General features: G+C 35.1%; 1 protein-coding gene across 4 annotated transcripts in view; it reads left to right on the forward strand.

The window, feature by feature from the left end:
• The window catches only part of SP4 (Sp4 transcription factor), a 69,554-nt gene extending 47,582 nt beyond the window's left edge, over window positions 1–21,972 (forward strand). For 2 of the 4 annotated variants that reach the window (XM_019727489.2, XM_074340831.1), the window contains 2 exons: window positions 2,772–2,971; window positions 18,501–21,972. In XM_019727489.2, coding sequence (XP_019583048.1) covers window positions 2,772–2,971; window positions 18,501–18,748 — 448 coding nt within the window. In that variant the 3' untranslated portion in view covers window positions 18,749–21,972. Of the gene's footprint in view, window positions 1–2,771; window positions 2,972–17,476; window positions 17,602–18,500 lie in introns of those variants that run through there. The other 2 variants (XM_074340833.1, XM_074340832.1) reach the window with 2 other exon arrangements.
• Window positions 21,973–24,322: the final 2,350 nt, after the last annotated feature.

Consider the following 24,322-nt stretch of genomic DNA (forward strand, 5'->3'; position numbering starts at 1 on the left):
TTCTTTGAACATATTAATAATGGTGTCGTGCGGGGTAGCCTGCGGGGTCTCTGGTCCCGCTCCCCACATAAGAACACAGGATATGGTGAGGCCAAAAAGGAACACCCACGGAGCCATAGGTAGGGGAGTCATACCACTATGGTCTCACAGGAGGCTGGGTTCACTGGACGTGCGACCTGCTGTCCGTTTTCTGCCAACCGACCAACGACTCTCCTCGACTCTGCTCCTCTCCTCGGCTCTCCTCGGCAATCCTCAGCTCTCCTCTGTAGCCGCAGCAGTTATATTAGCGGCCAGTTGGCCAACTGGCTACAGCTGACGGCCAACCAGCCCCAGCCGACGGCCATCCACTACGCGAGCCAGCACCCTTCCACATGAGGCCGAGAGCCTGTAAACTACTCTCTGGGGCTCTGTCACCACAAATGGAAACTTTTAAGTCTTGTTAAATCTGGTTGCTCTCACAGGCAGTTTCTCCTCCCTGCTGCTTTTCTGGTGTATGGGTCACACACTTGTTTTGTTTTTTTGTTTGTTTGTTTGTTTGTTGTTTTTTTTTGCATCTCATAATTTTTGGTTGGAAACTGCACAGTTTAGATAATATAGCAACTCTTAGTACTGCCCCCCTACCATCCCCCACCCCCAGTTTCTTGTTGTTTTGTTTATTTATTGACTGACTAGATTATTTTATAGACCCACACCCCTCAATATCCCCCCAGTATGAAGCACGGTGCTCCTTCATGAATGCAGACCAGTATTCTAATGGAGACTCTGGGATGACAGTGGTTTTGGCAGGGATCTTGGTGACTGTCTCTTTCCCTGACCACACCCAGCTGTTAAAGTCCACTCATTGCCAGCTGATTGCTCTATTGTTTTCACCAATGCCCTGGAGCATATATTCCTTCACAGACTGATCCAGTCAGATTCCTTTAAGTGCAAGTGCTGGACCACTAGGTCTGTGTTTGGGATTTATTCTGACCCTGGAACGCTCCTCCCAGCTGCCTCTTTTCTGGCTTCTCTGTCAGCCTAAGCCAGCCCGTAGTTTAGCCTATTTCTCCAATGAATCTGTTAGTCTCTTCCCATTTGGCCTTTTGCAACAATCTCCACTGTTTTTAAGAGTCTCCCTGAGGCTCAAACTTCTCCACACTTTGTTGCAAATGAAGTCATTGGGTGTCGGGGGAGGCATCTGGAGCTCTGTTTTATGGCGTGCTCTCCCTCTGGCCCAAATCTGTGTCAGCTCTTGAACTGGGGATTGAGACAGTTGGCCCATTTCTCTATAAAGGACATCCGTGCTCTAGGTGCTGAGCACTTCGTGGCGGTGGGGAGGGGGCTTGGGATGAGGGGCAGGCAGCAGTAGCCTTAGGTTTTCTTGGCTGCCTTTCCTGGCTTGGGACTGAAACCGGAAGGCAACCAAGTCCGGGGCTTGTGCTGCCTGCACCGTTCAGTAGACTGACATAGGATATATGATAAATATTATAGGATAAATGTTTATTGTCAGAGCACCGGTGATCTGAGAAGTCCGCAGGTTAATGCCTTCAAAAACTGCTTTAACATTCTCAGAGCGGCTTAGGATATTTAAGGGGAAATCCGACGGTTCTGGGGGTCTGCATGGAGCTTTCCCTCTGGCAACGTGCTTCTCCCAGGGACAAGAATGGGAGTAGCCTGGAAAGAATGCTAGACCATAGAGATTGTGATCAGTAAGTCTAAGGGTATTAGTCATAAGTTTCAGGCTAATATTCTAAAACTGGGAACTGGGACAGGGGACATTCCAAGCTCAAACCACAAGGGGATGATCTATTGTTCAGCTGTAGGTAGGTCAAGGCAAGGTGAGGCCAGGCACTTGCGAGGCCTCTACTATGGCGATGCCAACCAGGCCCTGCTTCAGGACCTCTGGTTCATGAACTGCAGATGAGCTGGGTCAAGAATGATCTGGACCCCAGTATTTTTGTCATGCCCTATCCAAGGTAGAGCCTGTGTCTCAGGAGTTAGGTTTGTATGGAAGAAGGGTGTTCCCTGTCTGTAGCCGCACTGACCTGGAACTTAGCCTCAGCAACAGGTAGCTGGGAGTAGAATGAGAAATGCGGACGTCCTGCCTCTCCTGGGGAGGTAACCCTCCGACTGGAAGGTGAGAGGAGAAGCAGCCCTGTTCTTGGCTGCACCAGTCTGCAGTGTTTCTAGGTCTAGGGACGCGCAAGAGGGGAGGGAGAGAGGGAGTGTCTTGGTTTAAATTCCATTCTTCTGCTGCTCATACCAAGTTCTATTTGGTTTTCATGAATGAATGTTTATTTGCCGCATGCGCCAAGGGCCATATCCAGGGACTAAATGGTATTTGTTTCGTTTGCTTTTCATAATTTTCACCCGTTTCACTGGGGTATAGGTCCATGGAGCTTGTCACACTGTCTTGCTAAAATTAAAATTCTGAATTTTATACTTTTAAATGGGGGAATACCACCCTTTGGTATTTTAGAGAAGAATTTATAAGTGTCTTAAAAGGCTTAGAGTTTTATTTTACCCCAAGGGAAGAGCTTACTAAGAAATGAATATGAAGTCCATGGCAGAACATAAACTCTGAGATTAATGTGTTTTCATAGCATTTTTGAGTTTAGTACACAACCCCATTTCTTTTTTTTTAATTGAAATGTTTCTGATTTTTTACTACAGTCAAGGCATCATGATTAAAAAAAAAACATTCAGAAAAGCGTCATTTAATTACCTTGATTCCCTTTTATTTTTCCATAATTATTAGTGTGTAATTAATGTTTGGTTTTTGATTTTTTTAGAGGCAGTAATGAACCAGGAAAAAAGAAACAGCATATCTGTCATATTGAAGGATGTGGAAAAGTTTATGGCAAAACATCTCACCTACGAGCACATCTTCGCTGGCATACTGGAGAAAGACCTTTTGTGTGCAACTGGATGTTTTGTGGCAAAAGATTCACAAGAAGTGATGAGCTTCAGAGACACAGAAGAACCCATACAGGTTAGTTGGTTTATTTTAGGACTTGTACTGTTTGCTTATTTTTTCAGTGCTCAGATGAAAATTTTAGTGATAGTTAGCTATCAGATTGGAAATAGGGAAATTAAAAGAGAGATTCACTTTAGCGATTATATGGAAGATGTTTAAGATTAAGATTCTTTACCTCATTTCTGAGATATATTTTATTCCATTTTTTTGTAAGTTTTATCAAGCATAATTACAGGGCCTGGAATTTATTCCACTTACCTTGTATTCTCAGCATGTTGAATTCACATGTATTATTTTTTTCAGTATTTAAATAGATGAGTAGAGTTGAATTATGATCTTATTGGTGACTTTTATTAGTTTTTTTGCAATCCTGAAAATTGAAGTATCCAGAGTAATAGAACAAAATACTCACCCAACTCTCACTCAGAATTGACAACTGTTAATATGTTATATATTGTGTTATTTTTTTAATAAAACAAATCATATAAAGTTGATATCATCTGTCCTACTGTGTTTTCCCAAAAATAAGACCTAGCCGGACAGTCAGCTCTAATGCGTCTTTCGGAGCATTATTGGAGCAAAAATTAATATAAGACCTGGTCTTATTTTACTATAAGACCCGGTATAATATAATACAATACAATACAATACAACACAACACAACACAACACAACACAACACACAATACCACACCACACCACACCATACAATACCAGGTCTTATATTAATTTTTGCTCTAAGAGACGCATTAGAACTGATTGTCTGGCTCGGTCTTATTTTCGGGGAAACGGTACCTCTTAAAGACAGCAGCTACTATATGAACTCAAAGTTTATAGATAGTACAGTTTTAATACTCTTACGTATATTGTTCATGGATATATATGTAACATTGTTTTGTGTATACTGTGAAGATTTATGTAATTGATATATTACAGTATTATAATTTTACTTGTTTTGAGATCTATCCAAGTTCATATATATGTACACAATTATATGTATGTATATGTGTGTATTTCTTTTAACTGCTATACAGTATCTGTCCCGTGACTACTACACTGTATTAATCCATTTTTGACACTGTTTAGATTATTGCTAGTTTTTTGCTGGTCACAGGCTGAGAAGTATAAGTATTGGATCATAAAGAATGTATATGTTGGATACTCACTAAAGAATCTAAAGTGGCTGTTACCATCTCTATTTCACTAGCAGTGATTGAGAGGTTTTACTTTGCTGTGTGTTCACCAGTACTCAGTAGTGTCAGGCATTGAAAGTTGTTGTCAATCTAAAATGATTAATTTTACTGAGATTAAGCATCTTTTTATAGATTTATTGGTCATTTATATTTCTTTTTCTGTTATTTCCTTTGCTCATTTTTCTTTTTGTTGTTTTCCTTTTTCTTACTGATTTATATATTGCAGTTTTCCCATATGTTGCCAGTCTTTTGTCTTTGTGCTATGTTTTGTCATATGGAAGTTTTACATTTTTATTAAGTCAAGTAGAATATTTAAGTATATTCTTTTGTCGTTTGCTTTTTTAAAAAATGAAATCTGTCTTGTTCCAAGATCATCAAGTTTCTAAAAACATTTTCTTCTAATGGCTTTAAGGTGTTTTTTTTCTTTTTTAAAAAATTTGGTCTTTTATCAGTCAAAATCTTCTTGATGATGGAATGAAATGGGAATGTACTTTTTACTTCCATGTGGAAGGCCATTTTTTGAATAGCCCGTTCTTCATTGATTTGGCCTCTCTCTTATACAGAGGTTGCCAAAAAAAATGTATATACATTTTAAGAAAGGAAAAAACTGGATTAAAATTGTAATATTCAATATATACCGATAACAAAAGATGAATACAAGTCATGTTTAACTTCTGCAATTACAAGAAGTGCTCAAAGTGGTTACCATCACGTCTAGACACTTCTGATTACGGCAAACCACTGCTTGAGCAACGTTGACCAAAGTGTCCACTTCTGTACATTTTTTGGCACTCCCGGTATTAATGTCCCTTTCAACAGTGGCTCAGTTTCAGGGTTGTCTGTTTTTTAAACTTTTATCTGTTTGTTAGTTTCTACACGATTGAATTACCAAAGGCCTATTTAAGTCTTGAATCTGGTAGGGCAATTTTCTTTTTTTGCATAGAACACTGACCCTCTCTATTTAAACATGTCTAATATACATTTTGGACTCAATAATTATTGAATAAATTAATAATTTGGATAGAGTTTTGAATTAAACTTTAACTTGTACCAAGGTACATGTAGGACAGAAGGCGAAATAGAACTGACATTTATTGATCAGCTACCATATAGCAGATGTTTCAGATATATTATTATCTCATTTGGTTCAAACAGTAACACTTGAGATATAAATCAGTTCCATTAAACAGACTAGAAAATAGACTCAGAGAAGAAAAAATAGTTGTTAATTTTATTAAAAGTGATAAGGAAAAGGTTACTTAGTTTGATATACACAAAATTAGTAACACAGATGAGTCTTAGTATCCTAATCCCTTAATTAGCATTATGCTAAAACTAAGAATTTAAATTTGAAAAAGTTTTCAAAGTTTTCTGTATGGTATTGCATTGGGGCTTCTAATGCCACCTCACCATTCATATTGGCCAATATGGTGTGATTAAAAATGAATCCCATAACAATGCTGATTTCTGTTTTAGAAAAATATGAGGTGATGTGGTATTTCCACCCTGACTTAGCAGTAAGACAGATTAGGGAAGTGAAGAAAAATCCTGCTTTCTTTAATTTGGAACCTCACATTGTGATTTCATCATTTTGTTTGAGAAACAGGGACTTTCTAGGGTCCCTCTCTGTCACACATGCGCACTCATACAGATGCACAGAACGGATTTATCCAAGGATTTATATACACATGCACTTCAAAACCAAAGATTAATGATATGGAGGCATTTTTTAAAAAATGATATACACCGTTATCATTTTCTACTAGCTTAAATAATTCAGAATTGAACGTACTTGAAGCTTACTCTCAGTGTTTAATTAAATGCTATTCTGAAAAATGTTAGGCTTAATATCAGTGTATGTATTTTTTAAAGATTTAATATAGAAACTTCTAAGTATTATTTATTAAAGTTGTTGAAAAGAATATGAAACAACATCTTTTGACATAAATAAGTATTGATTAAACATTTAATATGTTGAATTGAAAGCCTTCACCATTCATGGCAAGAACCATGTTTAATTTAATATCCAACCACTATGCTATGGAGAACCTCATCAATACCTTGGCGATGAATTAATAAATGAGTTATTTTTTATTCACTGCTGAAAATAGTACAGACTTTCTTGTTTTTTGTAAAATAAATTTTTTAAAAGTTTCCAAGCATATGGTATTTAAAAATCAAATCATATAGAAGAGCTTACAGTGTTGAGGAGACTCTTTGCCTCACCCCTGTGACTCTTTGCTTCTCCCCAGAGAAAACGATATTTAATCTTTTAACTACTACATTTTTATTCTTCCTGTGATGGCTGCCATATATTTAAATAATATGCTTATGCTGTTATTTATTGATCTATCAATTTTAAATACTATCTGTTTATTAACTCTTGTATTAAGAGTTAAGAATTTACCTCACTTTGCACCATCTGATGACATTCAAAACAAAAATTTTTTTTTTTAACTGCAGGCCTGACATTGTCTCTTGACTCACTGCTCTGTGATACGATATTACCATGTCTGTTCTTCATTCCCCATCCCTTTGATTTCTTCACTTCTCTCACCTTAATTTGTACTACCTTCTCTTTCTCTGAATGTTAAAATACTTACACTCTTTTCAATAGGCTTTGTTCTTAAGGTTTGAAAATTAGTGAACAATAATTATGTTATGACTTCAATGTACTGTGATTACATATTCTTTCCTGTGTTTGTGTGTGTGTGAATGTGTGTGTGAAGTTTCTAATTGTCTTCCCCCGCCCCCACCTTGTATTGTTATTTCAACTTTTATTTTAGCTTTTCAAGAACAGTATAAACTTCATCCATTTTTTCCTCATTCCTAGAGGCCTCCAGCTTTCTGATCAAACATAGACTTCCACTCTAGGGCTTCTGCACAGCTATAATCTTGAGACTTTTCTTCCCTGCTCTTTTGGTTTGGAGCCAGTGTTCTCAAGATGTCATATCTTCATTTTTCTCAGTTTACTGCCTCGGTTGCTGGAAAACATTCTGAAATGCCTTCTATAAAAATGCATGGGGAAGTAAGTTTGTCTGAAATGTCATTATTTTGCTTTTCAGCTTAGTTGATGGTTTGGCTAATGCAGAGTTCTAGGTTGAAAATTCACTCCAAACATTAATGACACTGCTCTGTTGTCTTCTTGCATGTTGTACTAATAAGAAGTCTGTCGTTACTCTTTTCTTGTTTTTTATAGGTGACCTAATTTTCCCCTTCAACTTTTAAGAGCTTGCTTGCTTGATATATTTATTTGTAACTTTTTATTTTGACATAATTTTACACTTACGGAAGAGTTGCAGAGATAGTATAGAGTTCTCATTCCGTTTACCCAGCTTCCTCCAAAATTAACATCTTTCATAACCACAATATCTTAAAAAAACTGAAAAATTAACATTGGAACAATACTATTAACTAAACTGCAGACTTTCCCACAAACATACTTTTTCTGTTCCAGGATTCAGTCTAGAATACTAGGTTGCATTTTTCCATCATGACTCCTTAGTTTACTGCAATCTAAAATTTTCTTATTCTTTCCTTGGCCTTTCTTATCATGACACTTTTGAGGATGAGGTATTCTGTAGAGTATCCCTCGATTTAGGTTCGTCTGATATTTTCTCATGATTAGATTGAGGTTATGAATTGCTGTTGGGAAGAATATCACAGACATTATTTCCCTTCTCATCACATTATATCAGGGAGGATGTGATATCAATATGTCTTATTATTGGTGACGTTAACCTTGATAAATTGGTTAAGATAGTGTGTGCCAGGTTATCTCCACTGTGAAGTTATTTTATTCCTTCCATCCTCTGTTTATTAGAAGCAAATCACTAAGTCCAGTCCACGCTCAAGGGCAGGCAAAGTAAGCTCCACCTTCTGGCTGGAGGAGTATCAGAGATTTTGTGGCTTCATATGTAAACAACCAGTTTTCATATAAAGTAAATACTTTTTAGTAAGAATTTAGTAAATATTTTTGAGATTTTTTTTTTGAGTCTGCCTAAATATCCTGTTTCTCTTTAAAGAAAATACCAAGGTTTCACTTTTAGCATTCTTCATTATATCTTTCCTGCAGCAATTATTACTGTGGTGTTCTAAAGATCATTTTCTATTCTCTCATTACTTGCACAGTTTTTAGTTTTAGTTCTTGTGGAAGGAAGGTTTATACCTTCTTTCCCAATTATTTGGGTTTTTGGTCATTTATATCACTGTGAGTATTTTTGGGGTTATAATCCAATACTATTATTATTTTCCTGCTCAAATCATTCCATCTTTGGCCATGGAAGTTGTTTTAGATCGTCTCCTCTGTCCTTTTGACATGCCACCATTCAATTTTAATTGTTAGAGCTTTCTTTTAACCTTTGATGTTCTATTAATTTTATAATTCTGTATGTAGTCAGTGGTTTTCATTTATTGTACAGACTGGTTGGACTCGTCAGCTCTGGGTTCTCTCCCACCCATCCCCATCTCAACTCTCACTCTCTCCTTTTTATTTTCTATTCTTTTTGGACTCTTACTAGATGTATGCTGGACTCCCTGTGTTGATTTTTTTTAAAATATCTTACAGCTTTCCTTGTCTTCTTGTCTTGTCTTTTTACCTTTTTCTTTTATTTGCTAAGAGATTCTTTAACTTATCTTCAAATATGTCTATTGAGTTTAGATTCCATCTTGCTTTTTATTGTTTCTTTTTCATTGCATCCTCTACTCATTGTATGGATGCAGGAGCTTGATGAGAGTCTTTTGAGTTTTCCAGCTAGAAAATTTTAATACGTATGTTTCCTTCAGGATTTTTTTGTCTGTATCTTACCTTTTCTTTGTATCAAGGCTTTTCTGACTTGTGCAGCAATTCTTGGCTTTTGTTCAAATTGGTGATGATTGGTGAATATGTTTAAGTGAAGGATTATGGGAGTTTTATGAACTGGTGGCTTTTATTTTAGGCAATTTGGGTAGGGGCACTGTATCTTACACTGGAAGACACCTAATTACCAAAATACAGTAATAAAGTGCTAGGCCACATTTCTTTAAACACAAATCCTCAAATATCTTGCCCCAGTTTTTTGATAATAGAGTTAATGTTCCATGTACAGACTTTAATTTACTGTTTTATGCTCCATGTGTTTCTCCCACCATTTTGAGTCCCAGACTCCTGCTGAGTTCTACGGAAGACAGATTAGCTCTCTTTTAGAATATGTCCTCTTCCGTGATAATCTCGATTTTAGTTTGCAGAAATTTAACACAATCAGTGTTGTACAATAATGCATAACACAAGTGAGTTTCTTCCCTCAGTTGTTCCACAGCTTTGACCCTTTCACTGAATAGCAGGTGTAGGCATCAAATGGTCTAGGAGAAGCCATGTATATCCTGCCAGAGAACTGGGAGAAGAGGCCCCTGTGCTCCAAGACCAACTAACTCTGTTTGTAGGTTGCACTGCCGTAGCAGTGCAGGCATCTAAAACCTGAGAAAAGACTGTATCTCTAGCCAGGGGAACCAGGAAATGGGGCCCTTGTTTACCAGGGAGTGTGAGGGGAATCACCATTATTTTTCTCTCTTGCCATTTTATTCTAAAGGCGATGGAGGTTGTGGTGTATATACATGATGGTACAGGAGGCCTCAAGAATTTTGGCTTTCTGGCCAGAGAAATGATGAAAAGGGACACCTGGGGGTTGAAAAACATGAAGGAAATTTTGGAGAGATTTATAGATGGTGAGCTCTAATTTTCTCCATGTAACAACATAAGAGCTGCCCATGCACAGAACAGAACCAAAGAACCATAGCAGAGGCCTCAAGATCTGAACTATTTTATAAACTACCACCTGACTCCCTGCATGTGGTGGACAGACCCAAACAGTATAACAAAGTCTTTGAAAATGGATTAATATTGGGATTACTACTCAAAGAAGGCAAGATAGAATTTTTAGTCTGAACCTAAATGGGTTGATTGCCTGCTGAAACAAAAACTTACTCTCTAGAGGATTTTTAATGGGACCTATAGAAAAGACAATTGGGTACCAATAGTAACTACTACCAATTGAAATGGAGAATACAGGAGAAGAATAAGTATATTGTAGAATTGTCAGTTTCCCTTCAATTCTGTAAATTTTGCTTTTTATAGTTTTGGGCTCTGTTGTTAGGTATATATATTCGTAATTGTTATATCTTCTTATTAGAGTGACTCTTTATCACAGTAAGTGTCCTTCTTTGTCTCTGGTAACAATTTTTATCTTATTGGGCTGATATTAGTATAGCCATTTTAGCTCTCTGTTTGCATGGTATATCTTTTTTCCATCCTTTTAGCTTATTTGTGTCTGAGTTTTAAGATGAGCCTCGTTTAGGTAGCACATAGTTGGATCATGTTTTTAAATCCATTCTTTCAATTTCTGCCTTTTAATTGGGGAGTTTAATACATTTATAATTAATACAATCACCGATAAGGACTTCTGCCATTCTGGTATTTATTTTCTAAATGTCTTATATCTTTTTTGTTTCTGTATTCCTCTATTACTGACATTTTGTGTTAAATAAAATTTTCTCATGTTATTTTAATTCCCTTGTCATTTCTTTTACCATACATACATATTTTTTAGTTATTTTCTTAGTGGTTGCCTGCTTTGGGGATTATAATTCACATCACATAATCATCTAGTTTGGATTAATACTAACTTTTCTCGTGTATAGCTCTGCCTCCCCATTTGCTGTTACTCTCACCAGTTACATCTTTGTACATTATATACCCATCAACACCAATTTATAATCATTGCTTTATGCAGCTGTGTTTTAAACCAGATAAAAAGGAGAAAAAAAAATCAGTCAAATAAAAAATGCATTTATACTGTTTTTTATATTTAACATATCATTATCTTACCTGGTGATCTTTATTTCTTTATGTATATTTAAGTTACCATCTAGTGCCTTTTCATTTCAGTCTGAGGGACTTCCTTCAGTATTTTTTATAGGTGGAGATGTGCTAGCAGAACATATTTTCATTTTTTATTAATCTGGGAATATCTTAATTGCTTTAATTTTTGGAACATTTTGCTGCATATAGAATTCTTGGTTGACAGGTTTTTTTCTTTGATCTCTTTGAATCTATCATCCCACTGCTTTCTGGCTTCCGTGATCTCTGATGAAAAATCAGTAATTATTCTTATTTAACGATCCCTTATAGGTAAGACCCACTTTTCTCTTCTTGCTTTCTAGATTTTCTGTTTTTTACTTTAGACGTTTTGATTATTATGTGTCTTACTTGCATTTAACCTACTTGGAATTAATTGAGCTTCTTGGATATGTAGGTTAATGTTTTTCATCAAATTTGAGAAGTTTTCAGACATTTCTTCAAATATTCTTTCTTTAAATGCCTGGGACCAATAAATCTCCTTTGCTGAGAGGCTCTGTGTGAATGATGGGGCCCCCTTCAACACTCAGCCAGATAGTTGACGACTCTGCATGAGCCTTCACTTCCTGCTTACATAGAACCTCAAAGGTTAGGCACAAGTGAGAGTTTGGCCTTGGGCCTTAACTGAGCAGGCTCACAGCCCTAAGCATGTATGTGTTTTTCTAGGAGTATGCCAGAGCTTTTCAAAGCCCCTGTGGATAGCGTATCTCCCAGCTTTTCCTTTTAAGCTTTTGTTTAGTTTATTTATTGTTAGTCTCAAGTATTATTTATTATCTCTGTCATCCATGAAGTTAAAACACTTGCTTGTAATTGTTCTAGACAAATACATCCTTCTCCACACTCAGAAGACGACTTTTCCCATTGGGCTACCTTCAAGTCAGGTTAAATACAACAGTCTTATACATGGCGTCTTTCAAAGAACCACTAAGCAGATCAAATAATGATAATTCTGGGAATGAGGTTTTGAAAAAGCTCCAGCTCTGTTCTGCTTCCTCTGGTGGCTTCCAGGCTGCTGGAGAGCAGAAAATGGAATTATGTAAATTAAAACACCACAGAGCTTTCTGTTCTTACTAAGATTCGGCCATTTTTCTTTAATAAACACTCCCTGAGGTACTGTAAGCCTTTATTAACTTCCAGAGTTTGAGAGGGTTGATTTTGATAGTTTTTGTTCAGTTTTCTGATTCTTTTCACAGAGGAGGAATTTTTGGAGATCACCGTCTTTGCTGACATTACCTTTTTCATGGTTTTTGTCCCCCCCACCCCCCATTTCTTTTTTTTCCTAATTTTTAAAGATTTTTTTTTTATTAAAATTAACTAATCTACAATGTTATATTAGTTTCAGGTATACACCATAGTTACTGAACATTTATATACCTAAAGAAGTGATGATCATGCTAGTCCAGCAAGCATCTGACACTGTACCATGCTATCACAGGATTATTGATTTTTTCCCTATGCTGTACATGACACCCCCATGACTTAGTTGTTTTATACCTGGAAATTTGAACCTGTTATTCTCCTTCCTTCACCTTTCCCCCACCTTTTACAATTTTTCAATTATAGTTGACATTCAGTATTATTTTATGTTAATTTTAGGTGTACAGTGAAGTGGTTAGACATGTACATAATTTAAGACGTGATCCCCCTGACTAGTCTAGTACCCACCTGGCACTATACATAGTTATTACCGTATCATGGACTGAATTCTCTATGCTTTACTGTACATGCCCAGGACTGCTCTGTAACTACCAATCTGTACTTCTTATTCCTTCACATTTTTCACCCTGCTCCTCAACCCCCTCCCATCTCTCACCCTGATAAACCTAGTACCCATCCGACACTACACATAGTTATTACAGTATTTGACTGTATTCCTGATGCTGTACCCTACACCCCTCCCCGCCTTTAGTTCTAAAGAATTGTAAGGATTAGAAAGAGAGTTGATGAGTTCTGTTCGTGACATGTTGAATGATGCTGCTTGTGGCACATCAAGGAGATGTCAAATTCACAGTTGAGTTGAGGAATTTGGATCTTGATGTAGGCACATACCGTGTCTCCCCGAAAATAAGACTTAGCTGGACAATCAGCTCTAATGTGTCTGGAGCAAAAATTAATATGAGACCCTGTCTTATTTTACTGTAATATAAGACCGGGTCTTACATAATATAAGACCGGGTCTTACATTAATTTTTGCTTCAAAAGACGCATTAGAGCTGATTGTCTGGCTAGATCTTATCTTCAGGGAAACGGTGTTTATAGATGATAGTTAAAACTATTAGCCTAGGTAAGATTGCTTTAAAAAGAAAACATTTATAATGAAATGGCCAAAGGCCTTCTGTATTTGACTAGATAATTGCTGAAAGAGGAAATGAAAAATTACTCATTATGCAAATCGATGTCCCTGTAAATTCATGGTCTCATATGTTGGCCAGTCTCTCAGAATAGCCTATCAGTTGTATTCTTTTTTGTCAGTTTCCTCAATACTTTAGTAATTACCTAAACCTTCTTAAGTCTTTTTTACTTTGTAACTCCCACTCAATCTTCCTTTGCTCCCAGTCTTTTACTTCAAGAAAATTTAAGCCAAATGATTTCTCTCAAATTATCATCCTTCCCCCTTTTAATTTACCTTTATCCACAGGTAATGATAGAAGAGAATTGAGGGTATTCATGAAGCGATTCATTTAGATATTCTAGGTTGGGCCTACTAAGAGCATGCAGTAGGGACTGATGGGTTCAGGGCGTTGGGGGGTGGGGGGGATCCAGGGCCTACAGGTCTCTCAGTGTGAATAATTAGGTTTCTTAGAACAAATCAAAAATTGATTTTTGTAATGTAAATTATATGTAAGTCTGGTTATTTTTCATAAGAAATTGTATATATGCTACACATGGGCATTTGGTGAAAGTTACTTATGGAGCAAAAGGTGTTTTTCAGCTGGCTATAACAAATTGCAGACATTTACAATTTTCTGTGAATGGGGTTGAATGGTGTCTCCCAGAAAGATGGGTTCAAGTCCTTACTCTGGTGTCTGTTAATGTGACCTTAATTGAAATAGGTTCTTTGCAGATTAAATGAATTAAGATGAGGTGATACTGTGCTTGGCACTTAGATTTTGGGACCTAGTGGGCCCTAAACCCAATGACTAATGACTGTATAACAAGGAGAGAAGACACAGAGACATAGGGGAAAGGCCAGGTGAAGACAGAGGCACCGATGGAGAGATGCAGCTGCAAGGCAGTGAGTGCCAGGAATTAGCAGAAGTCACCAGAAGCTAGCATGAGGCCCACAAGGATTCCTCCCTAGAGCCTCTGGTGAAACATTTCCCTGCTGACACCTTGATTTTAGACGTCTAGCCTCCAGAACTGTGAGGAAATAAGTATCTGTTACTTTAAGCTGCCCAGTTTGTGGTATTTTCTTTTGGAAGCCCTAGGAAATGAGTACAGTCCCTTAGTCCGCTCCTGAAATGAATTTTAATTTATAAATATGGAAGTATGTTATCAAATGACAGATTTGGAAATAACATTAATAATTCAAAAAATGCTTTGTACATTGTACTAGCTTAGGCTTGAGGGTAACATTTTAAAAACCAGGTTATAGGCAGAACTATGATAGCTATAATTGGCTCTTGATGGTTACTTCCTATAAATAAAGCTTAAAAGATCTGATTAGGTCCAGTCATCCCTTAAATCTATGATTCCACTTGAAAATCTCAGCACATTTTTTCTGAGAGAAAGTACTGTTAAGAATATCATGTTAGGAAGTCATCTAATGTAGTTTCTAAATGTGAATCTTCTATTTAAATTATTTTAAAATACTGTATTTTTTAAGATTTTTATTAATATGTTAACTATGTTAACTAATTTATTAACTAACATAATACTATATTAGTTTCAGGTATACACCATAGTTATCCAACATGTATATACCTAAGGAAGTGATCACCATGATAAGTCCAGCAACCATCTGACACTGTACCCACGCTATCACAATATTATTGACTGTATTCCCTCTGCTGTACATTACATCTCCATGACTTAGTTGTTTTACACGTGGAAATTTGAACCTCTTATTCCTCTTCACCTTCCCCTCCACCCCCCAGTTTTAAAATGTTTTTAAATTACAGTTGACATTCAATATTATATTAGTTTCAGGTGTACCATGTAGGATTAGACATTTATATAATTTACGAAGTGATCCCCCTGACTAGCCTAGTACCCACCTGGCACTATACGTAATTATTACCATGTTATTAACTGTATCCCCTGTGCTTTACTTTACATCCCCATGACTATTTTTTAACTACCAATTTGTGCTTCTTAATCCCTTTACTTTTTTCATCTGTGAGAAATAAAATTTGGAATTTGTCCTTCACATGCTTTAGATACTTTAATGAAGATGTTTCACAGATCTTGAACCATTAAATGTATCAGCTATAATTTATTTTCTTATTAGGGTTTAATTTTTTCAAGGTTATATCTTATATATCTATTAGTTTTCTACTGCTGCCATAACAAGTTACCACAAATTCAGCAGCTTAAGACCACACACATTTGTTATGTCACAGTTTCTTTAAGTCAGAAGTTTAAATAAGCTTGGCCTGCGTCTGCTTAGCATCTCACAAAGTAGAGATTAAGTTGTCGGCTGGGCTGTGTTCCTTATAGAAGGCTCTGGGGAAGAATCTGCTTTCATATCACTCACGCTGCCAACCCAGTTCTGTTGTAGGATGGGGCGTCTTCTTTCCTTGCCAGCTATCAGCTGGAGCTGGTGTGTTTGCTCTGGAGGCTGCTAACATTCCTTCTCTTACTTTCCATGTGGCCCCCCTCCAGCAGCAGATCAAGTCTCTCTTCAACTTCCAATTTCTCTGATTTCTCTTTCAACTCTTTGCAGCTGAAGGAAGCTCTCTGCTTTTTAAGAATTCATGTGATTACATTGGGCCCACCCAGCTATTTCTGAATAATCTCCCTATATTAACCTCTGACTCTTAGTTAACATTCCTTTTACCATGTAATAAAACAAGTTCCAGGGATTAGTGTGTGGACATATTTGGGGGGCCATTCTACCATAAATAAACTCATACCAAGTTTCAGTAATTAATTGCATTAGTTATAAAATGTATTAACCTAAGAATAATTATAAAATAATGAAATGATACCGTAGTATGTATAATTATTAGGTTGGTGCAAATGTAATTGTAGTTTAAAAGGTTAAAAATAATTGCAAAAACCGAAATTACTTTTGCACCAACCTAATAGTACAAAAATTGTTCCTCCTTGAGATAAAATATAATGATAATGTTTGCTTAGAGTAGGAGATTTAGAAATTGTCTGACACCACAGAAAACACACTTCTCTGTGGAAAAGGATAATAAACTAAAATGTCATTCCCCTAATGATAGTTTAATTGTACAGCATAATTTACTTATTTTGAGATTCTAGCCAACTTTCATTGTTTGAAATTTATTGGCCACACCACTTAGGAGTAGACAATAGAAAATCCATACACAAACCATGTCACCGTCATTGCTCTTTTATCTTACAGTTTGCCATGGAGTGGCTCAGCACTTAGATTTCTCTCCCTTTTTGCTCCTCCTCTCCCTCTCTCCTTCTCTTCTTCTTCTCCTTCTTCTCCTTCTCCTCCTTTTTCTCCTCCTCTTCCTCCTCTTCCTTTTCTTCCTCCTCCTCCCCCCTTTCTTTTTTTCATTAGATTTCTTAACAAGCTTATCCATAGCTCCACATGGTTGCTTACGACTATCTTAAGATAATGGAAGCTTCTTAAAGTCAGAGATTCTCACTTGTTTATTTTTGTATCACCAGTGCCTGGCACGTTACAAGTATTCCACAAATATTTGTTGAAAAATGACTGAGTTCATGAACATCACAGTTAACAAATACTTATTAAACAGCCACTATGTAGGTTGATTCCCCAGTTGATTCACTGCTTGCTGAATGATCTTATACCGTCAGGCCATCACCACCTGATTTCGTTCTGATTATTCTTGGTCATTGTTGCTGTAAAAGAACAGAGGTCTCTAGTTGCACTCTTGTGATGTAGCATTAAAAAGCCCAAACTGAAAATCGGGTGCCTTGAGTCCTGCTGATATTAATAAGTTGTATGACTCCCAAGCAAATTAATTTCTGAGCCTCAACTTGCTCATCAATAAAATGAAAATGTAAAATAAGATCTTTAAGATTTCTTCCAGCTTCAAAATTTGTAAACAGAGATTTTTCTTTTGAAATCAGATGGGAAACTTGAAAGGTAAAGGAGTTCAAAATTGATCCCAAACTTAAATCCTCGTTTAATTGTTTTTTTGTCCTTATGTAGGTGTCAGCATCCATAAAATGCAAGTCACTTTACTTTAAAGCTTAACTGCCTTTATTTTTAATGTCTTTGAGAATTTTGTATAAACCATTTATTTATCCTTTTATTTAATTTTTCAAGACTGAAAGAAAGAAAAGTTCAATGAGATACTGCAAATGCAATTTTTTAAAAAATAAAAGCAAACACATAAAGAAGAGGGGAAAATATCTGACATGGACAAACTTGAACCTATAGATTTTCTATTGGTAAGTCAAAAGCAGGGCCAAGTAAAGAAGTCAGCTGAACTGAACTTTCTTATTATCCAAGTTCTACTGTCAGACTGAGAAAACGTTTCATTCCCTTAAGTAACAATTTTAGAAGGAAGGAGGAAACGTAGTAGTTGATCCGTTGTGAACATCACTATATACCAGTTGACCAAATTTTGTGTGTCCCATTCTACACAAAATTGAAATGGCTTTTTTTTTTTTTTTTTTTTTTGGTTAACATTTACTTAGTTTTTATTCCAGAGTATAGAAGTGGTTAGTTCCAGTAGAACTATCTTATATTTTAAAGAGACCTATTTAAGCATCACATTGTGTAGTAGAACCTGACAGTCTTATTCAATGAGACCTAAAAAGTCTGTTGGTTGAAATGTAGTATTTGTCCGACTCTAATGTTTTGCCTTGTGAGGAAACTCAATACACTATTAAATTATTAACTGATTTTATTTGAAATAGTTCTAAGATACTTTCATTCCTTTAGGCATTATAACCAAAACCCAGACAGTAGTTTTTAAGGAAGAGTAGACATGAAACTTGAATATTATGTGTTATTATACCTGGAAGAGATTTTTGAGATCATCTGTTAGAAATCCTTTTATTTTGTAGATGGGGAAACTGAGGCCCAGAGTGGTTATTTTACTTGTTCCCACTTTTATTTCCAGTGCTTAGCAAAACCAGGACTTTAACTCAGGTCTTTTATTCCCAATCACATGCTCTTCACACTGCACTACTTGTTTGATAGTATTTTAAAATAAAAATGAAGTATTTTGCAACTAGTCAAAAGTTAAACGAAAGTGTACTATGACTAGAAGAGAAATTAATTTAAAGTTATGATTTCATTTTTAAAAAGTGAATTACTACTTATTTACTATTTTTCTGTTTAGGTGAAAAGAGATTTGAATGCCCAGAATGTTCTAAAAGGTTTATGCGGAGTGATCATCTCTCCAAACATGTCAAAACGCATCAGAATAAGAAAGGTGGTGGGACAGCTCTTGCCATTGTTACCTCGGGAGAACTGGACTCATCTGTTACAGAGGTGCTTGGCTCCCCAAGAATTGTCACAGTTGCAGCCATTTCTCAAGATTCAAACCCAGCAACACCTAATGTTTCAGCCAACATGGAAGAATTCTGAAAAGTTATTTATAACAGAGACCTCTAGTGCTGCACTTAAGTTTACACGCCTTTGAAAATCTGGAAATGGGCTGGTCAAGTGGATTACAGAGTAGGAAATCATATTTTCATTCTTGGCTTCTTTATTCCAAGATTTGGGATTAACATGTGAAGTGTTGAATTTTTAAAAATACAGAAAGCAAACTGATACTGGAAACAGAGAAAAAAGTATTTCCTCCATACTGTAAGTTGTAGTTATTTGGAAATGTGTCACATAATGTTTAAAATGAATCTTGCCCTCTTGTAACATCATGTGTTAACATGTTGAGAAAGACAGATCTCAGTAGTTTGCAGGCTGGACCTTAATTGGACTTGTTTTCTTTGAAATACTTTTTTATTAATTCAGTCAGTAATAATTTACTTGAATTTTTTTTTTCTATAGCACAGAAAACAAGATAGCTAACTGATGATAGGAACAATACTTTATTCCCTTACCTTGATTTTTGGAAAATCAACTGAAAGTAGTTTTGGCCGTCTTTTCTAAATGTTAGAATTCTTCAACAGCTAAATTAGTTAAGTTCCAAAAAAGTAATCTGAGATGCATCTCAGATCTTTATTACCACTACATTATAGTAGTGTGTATGCAGACAATCAGTGAAGTTTAATTACTTTCTCCATTTGGAGACACAAGAGGAACTTAGAGCTAAACCTTAGGTTAAATTTTAGATTGAAACCTTAAGAAAATACTGGGAGGGGGGGAAATGGTTAAAACAGAACCCAAAAAAGCTTCTGAAAAATAAAAGGCAACTTAACATGTAAGGTTTTGAAGTTAGGATTGATGATATTCCTAACCCTCGGTTGTACCACAAAATTCATTTTAAATGTTTATATTGGAAATATTTGCATAGAGTATAAATTGTTCTGTAGTTTCATATTCTGTAAATATGAGTTATGTTGACAATGTGCAGAATTCTTTATGCTTTGACTGGGTAGCCAAAGAGAATTATCATACTTTTTTTGAGGCTAGCAGAAAATTATCATTTAACTACATTATAATTTTCGTTATCCTTTCTACTAAAAACTAGCCAATTCCATTTTATTTCTAGTACTGTGTTAGAAGGCTGATGAAGAATTTACAACACAGTAATGTCTTTGTTACGTTAATAACTGAATTTTGCTTAAAAAGACAACCTAACAAATGTATAACAGACGTGATAATTATGAAACAAAAATTATTTTTTAAAAATCAGAATAATTTTTAGTCAAGTAAGTGACTAAAGAAAACAATGTATTTCTTTTATGCAAGGGTCTTATAGGAAAGATGGCCAAAAGTTTCATATGAAAAAAAGTTTGGATTATATCAATAGCTTAAATATTAGTAAGATATTTCATATTTTAAAAATGTGTTTACACAGAATCATAGTGGAATTGAAATTGACCATTTGAAAACTGAAGTTTTTAACTACTTTGTTTATTAACATCATTAGTTTGGGGACTGTTTTAGGTACATGTTTTCTTGTGTGTTCTCTATTATTTCAGGAAAAGTACTACTCATGTGAATTCTCTTCCAAAATTGTGACGTTTCTTGTATTTTTGATGAAGGAGAAATACTGTAATGATCACTGTTTACACTATGTACACTTTAGGCCAGCCCTTTGTAGCGTTATATAAAACTGAAGGTCTTTTGTGCTTTCAGTTTGTATAAAAAAGCTTTGAGATTAAAGGAAAAAAAAATTTTTACACTGTGGTTATAAATTTCAAGTTTCTTAAAGCTTTTGTAGACTTGTAACAAAGTCTTTAAATTTTAGTTGGATTTTGTAAATTGTTTTGTATATTTTATTTAATGTACTCTTAACAACTGATGTATCTGGCTTTAAAACATCAGAGTCTGTTTTGTTTGGTACAGAGGAGCATTTGGTAGTGTTAATTTTAATTTTATTATATAGGAGCTGAAACATCAAATACATATTTTATCTATCATTATGCTACACAATCAGTGCTATAAATTTTTTTATGCAAAGAAAGTTTCCTAATGTTCGAATCATGTTTTCTCAGAGTGACACTTTGTGTTGTTGATAATAGCAAGTATGAGCTCTCTGCACCGTTATCCCATGAACCAGTTTTAATGCATACCTGTGTATGCTCTTCAGAAATGGAAGTTATTTTTTAATCAACAATGAGGCCTATTATAAATTTAACAAACTGAGTCTGGATAGCTTTATAGCATATAAAATATATTAATTTGTGTTAGCAGGTGCACATTTCACCACTGAAATTAGAAATATTTTGACAGTCTGTTCTGCATACCATTCTGAATCCACTTTTCTGTCTTATATGAATCGTAAATTTCACTGTCCTTTATTTGACTCAGTGGGATATAGCTGTTATAAGTAATAGGGCACAGATGTGCAGTAGTCTTGTTTAATGGCATTTCACTGTTCATTCCCTTGGCCACTGTTATAAAACTTTTCTTTATTGTAATTATCAGTGCAAAGCTATATATTTATCATGGTAGAACTCCAGTGTTAGAATAGTTTTTTCTTACAGTATTCTTTTTTTGGTTAGGTTTGTGTATGTGTTGCTGATTACATTAGAACTTGATGTTAAGTCATTATTTATCACACTCTCATGAGAGCAGTAATAAAAGTGTGTAATCTAGGAGAAAAACTTAATTTGTCAAACTTAGATAAGCATGATGTTTAGGTCCTATTTTTCAATTTTATAACTGTTTTATTGCAACAATATTTGTATTTAAGTCTTCATTTTAATGCCTTGTGGTGTTTTTTTATGCATGTCACTAGGTTGTCATCCCACATAAATTGATGTGCAGCATAGGGTATTAAATCTACATAATGATTTTAAAACAGAAATAGTTGATGGTAAAATGTAAATGTTTTGCAAAAATTCCTTATAAAAAGTTTTGTAGTAACATTTCACTTGTAAATTTTTTATAAAAAAAAGAAAAGAAAATGGAAAAAAAAGACGAATTCAGAAAAAATCCTGTTTCCCATATTCTAGAATTTAGACAATTATTCTGCCAGCAAAGCCTCCGGGGCTGTAATTGACATTTTTACAGTGCTGATTTGTATAAAATTTGTTTTTTGTGGATTTGGAAATAAAATCATGTACAAGTTGTTGCCTGCAATAACAATTGCAAGTAACCTATAAAAATTCCCTTGAGTTTAACATGTTTCTTCATTTAATTATGTATACTATAAAGCAGCAATAAATTGTTTGAACTATCAACCTTCTTATCACCATGAACACTGGAAAGTAAATGCTTCTCACTAGAAAACGTATTGGCAACTCTTCATAATTCCCAGTATTAAGATCTGGTCCACATTTCTCTGAACAGACTGCCAAAGAACACAATTCAAATTTCATGTTATTTGTAGCCATTGCTCTAGACATTTATGGAAATTAAAATTTGATTTAGGAACATTTTTTACTTAAATATTTTTAAGCAATAAATGTTCAGGAAATTGTAGGAAGAACTAAAAACACAAACATAATTAAAATATAATTTAAGCTCACAGAAACTCTAAGAAGTCTCTTTGCCACATAGATGCCACAAAAGTCTATAAGCAAAAGCTGTTGTCTTTTCCTCCTGGGATAATCCTGCAAGTCTCGTGAAGAACCTTACATAATGAATACATTATCGTAACTACTCCACTTAAATCACATGTCCAAGCCCAAGCCAGATTAGGCACAACCAAGTGAGGGGTGGGAGGTGTCAGGCAGCAGGGGAAGTACACTGGCCCCTTAAGGGAGACTTCGAAGAACTTGATTAAATCTGCAGTGATAGGGGTTGTATGGTGCATATGGGTAGATTGCCTTGTACCGCAAAGCCCTAAGGTACAGACATGCTTATGTTATAACTTAGTGTAGTAATAGGTGTCCGTAGATGATTGAATCAAGAAATAGTTAAATGGATGCTACTCTGCCGAACAAGACCAGTAAGGAGTAAATTTTTCAAAAGATGTGTGAAAACTAAAGATGTATTATATATATATTTCAGTTACCTGAAAAATTTACATTTGGCAGCATTAGGATGATAATTGTGTAAAGGAGGGTAAAGCAATTAGAAAATTACTATTTTGTTGGGTTTTTTATTTTTAATATAATACCAGTTTGATTCCTGGACTTCTAGGAACCCCGTAACCGTGAACAAGAATGAATCAAAGAGAACACCATAAAAGTAAAGCTTTTCACTTTATTATAGATTGTTGACATAAAACTATTAGTGTAATAAAGCCATGGTGTAAGGAAATTGAAACAGTGCTAAGAGCAATACTAATATAGTAATACAGTGTGGTTTACAAAAACTGTTCCTGATGACAACATTCAAGAAACCATGAAAAAATAGTATAGGTAGTTATTGTAAAAGTTCAGATGCTTAATGAAAGGGGTGCAGAGACTTCAGATGTGTGCAAGAAATGTGAAATACTTTATTCTTCAATACATCTGAATCATGTTCTTCTATATTTACTGCCCAAACGGTAATGTCTGTTTAATATACAAACCAAATTGTAATTATGTAGCAGGATATTTAAGGCTTGTATTTCTTTTAAAATTTGCTAATTAACATAGGCCTTAGGCTGTGCTCCTCTCAGTCACAGGTGGCAATGAAGTAATTTATTTTTGAATACCTGAGAGTAATCTCAAGCACAAAAGAGTAAGAAAGAAGAAGGGAGGGAGAAAGTGCTTGTAAACCTTGTTTTGTTTTGTTTTTTGTCTAAGGTAATAGTTTGACAAATGCTAGGATAATTTCTCCTGGAAGAAAAAGTGTTTCAATTAATAGGTTTACTAGATTTCAGAATTTTAATAAATCCTCCAAATTTTCATGTATAAAAAGAAATAATATGCTATTTGTAATACCTTGGCCCAGAAATGCAATTTATGTATGCATGTACACATATAGCAACTCTTTACAATAAGGATTTGAATTAGCAATACGTATATTGTATGAGACCGTACTGAAATAAATTTATTCTCTAAACAGAAAAGGTATTTTCATGATAAATTATGTACGGCTGTTCTGCCCACAGTTAAGTACAGATACTCAATTCTTAAGTACATTGTACATTTCCTAGTGAAGTCCCCCCAGTTGGGTGACAGTCAAGCAAAATTTTCATGTGAGCTTATGATATTTGAAATGTTTCATGAAAACTATTTTATAATACATTTCTTTCAAGGAAACAAGAGCTGTGTTTCTCCCCCAATTAACAATAATGCTTTTGCATAACTGGCACTGTTTAAAATTTTTTTTCAATGGAAACATAATGTTTTTTTTGTTCTCTATATTTTAATAAAATAAGTAGATTTATATAGATAACAAATATATGCTATGTGTAACATTTTAGATACGTACAACATTTGAGTTGGATTAGGAAGTTCAAACCTCAAAATAAAACTTTTGTTTTTAAATCTGCTGGAAAGAAAACCCACAAGAAGTTACCGAGAGGCCTAAATGTACACACATGGCCTATTATAAATTCTGTATAAAGATTTGTACTAGTGGTCTCCTTAAAACTACATTTTTATCTAGCCCTCCTATTTCTGAACATTAAATTGTTACAGGAGTTAGCAATAGCAA

This window comes from Rhinolophus sinicus, linkage group LG09 (genome assembly GCF_036562045.2).
Source record: "Rhinolophus sinicus isolate RSC01 linkage group LG09, ASM3656204v1, whole genome shotgun sequence".
Lineage (NCBI taxonomy): Eukaryota > Metazoa > Chordata > Mammalia > Chiroptera > Rhinolophidae > Rhinolophus > Rhinolophus sinicus.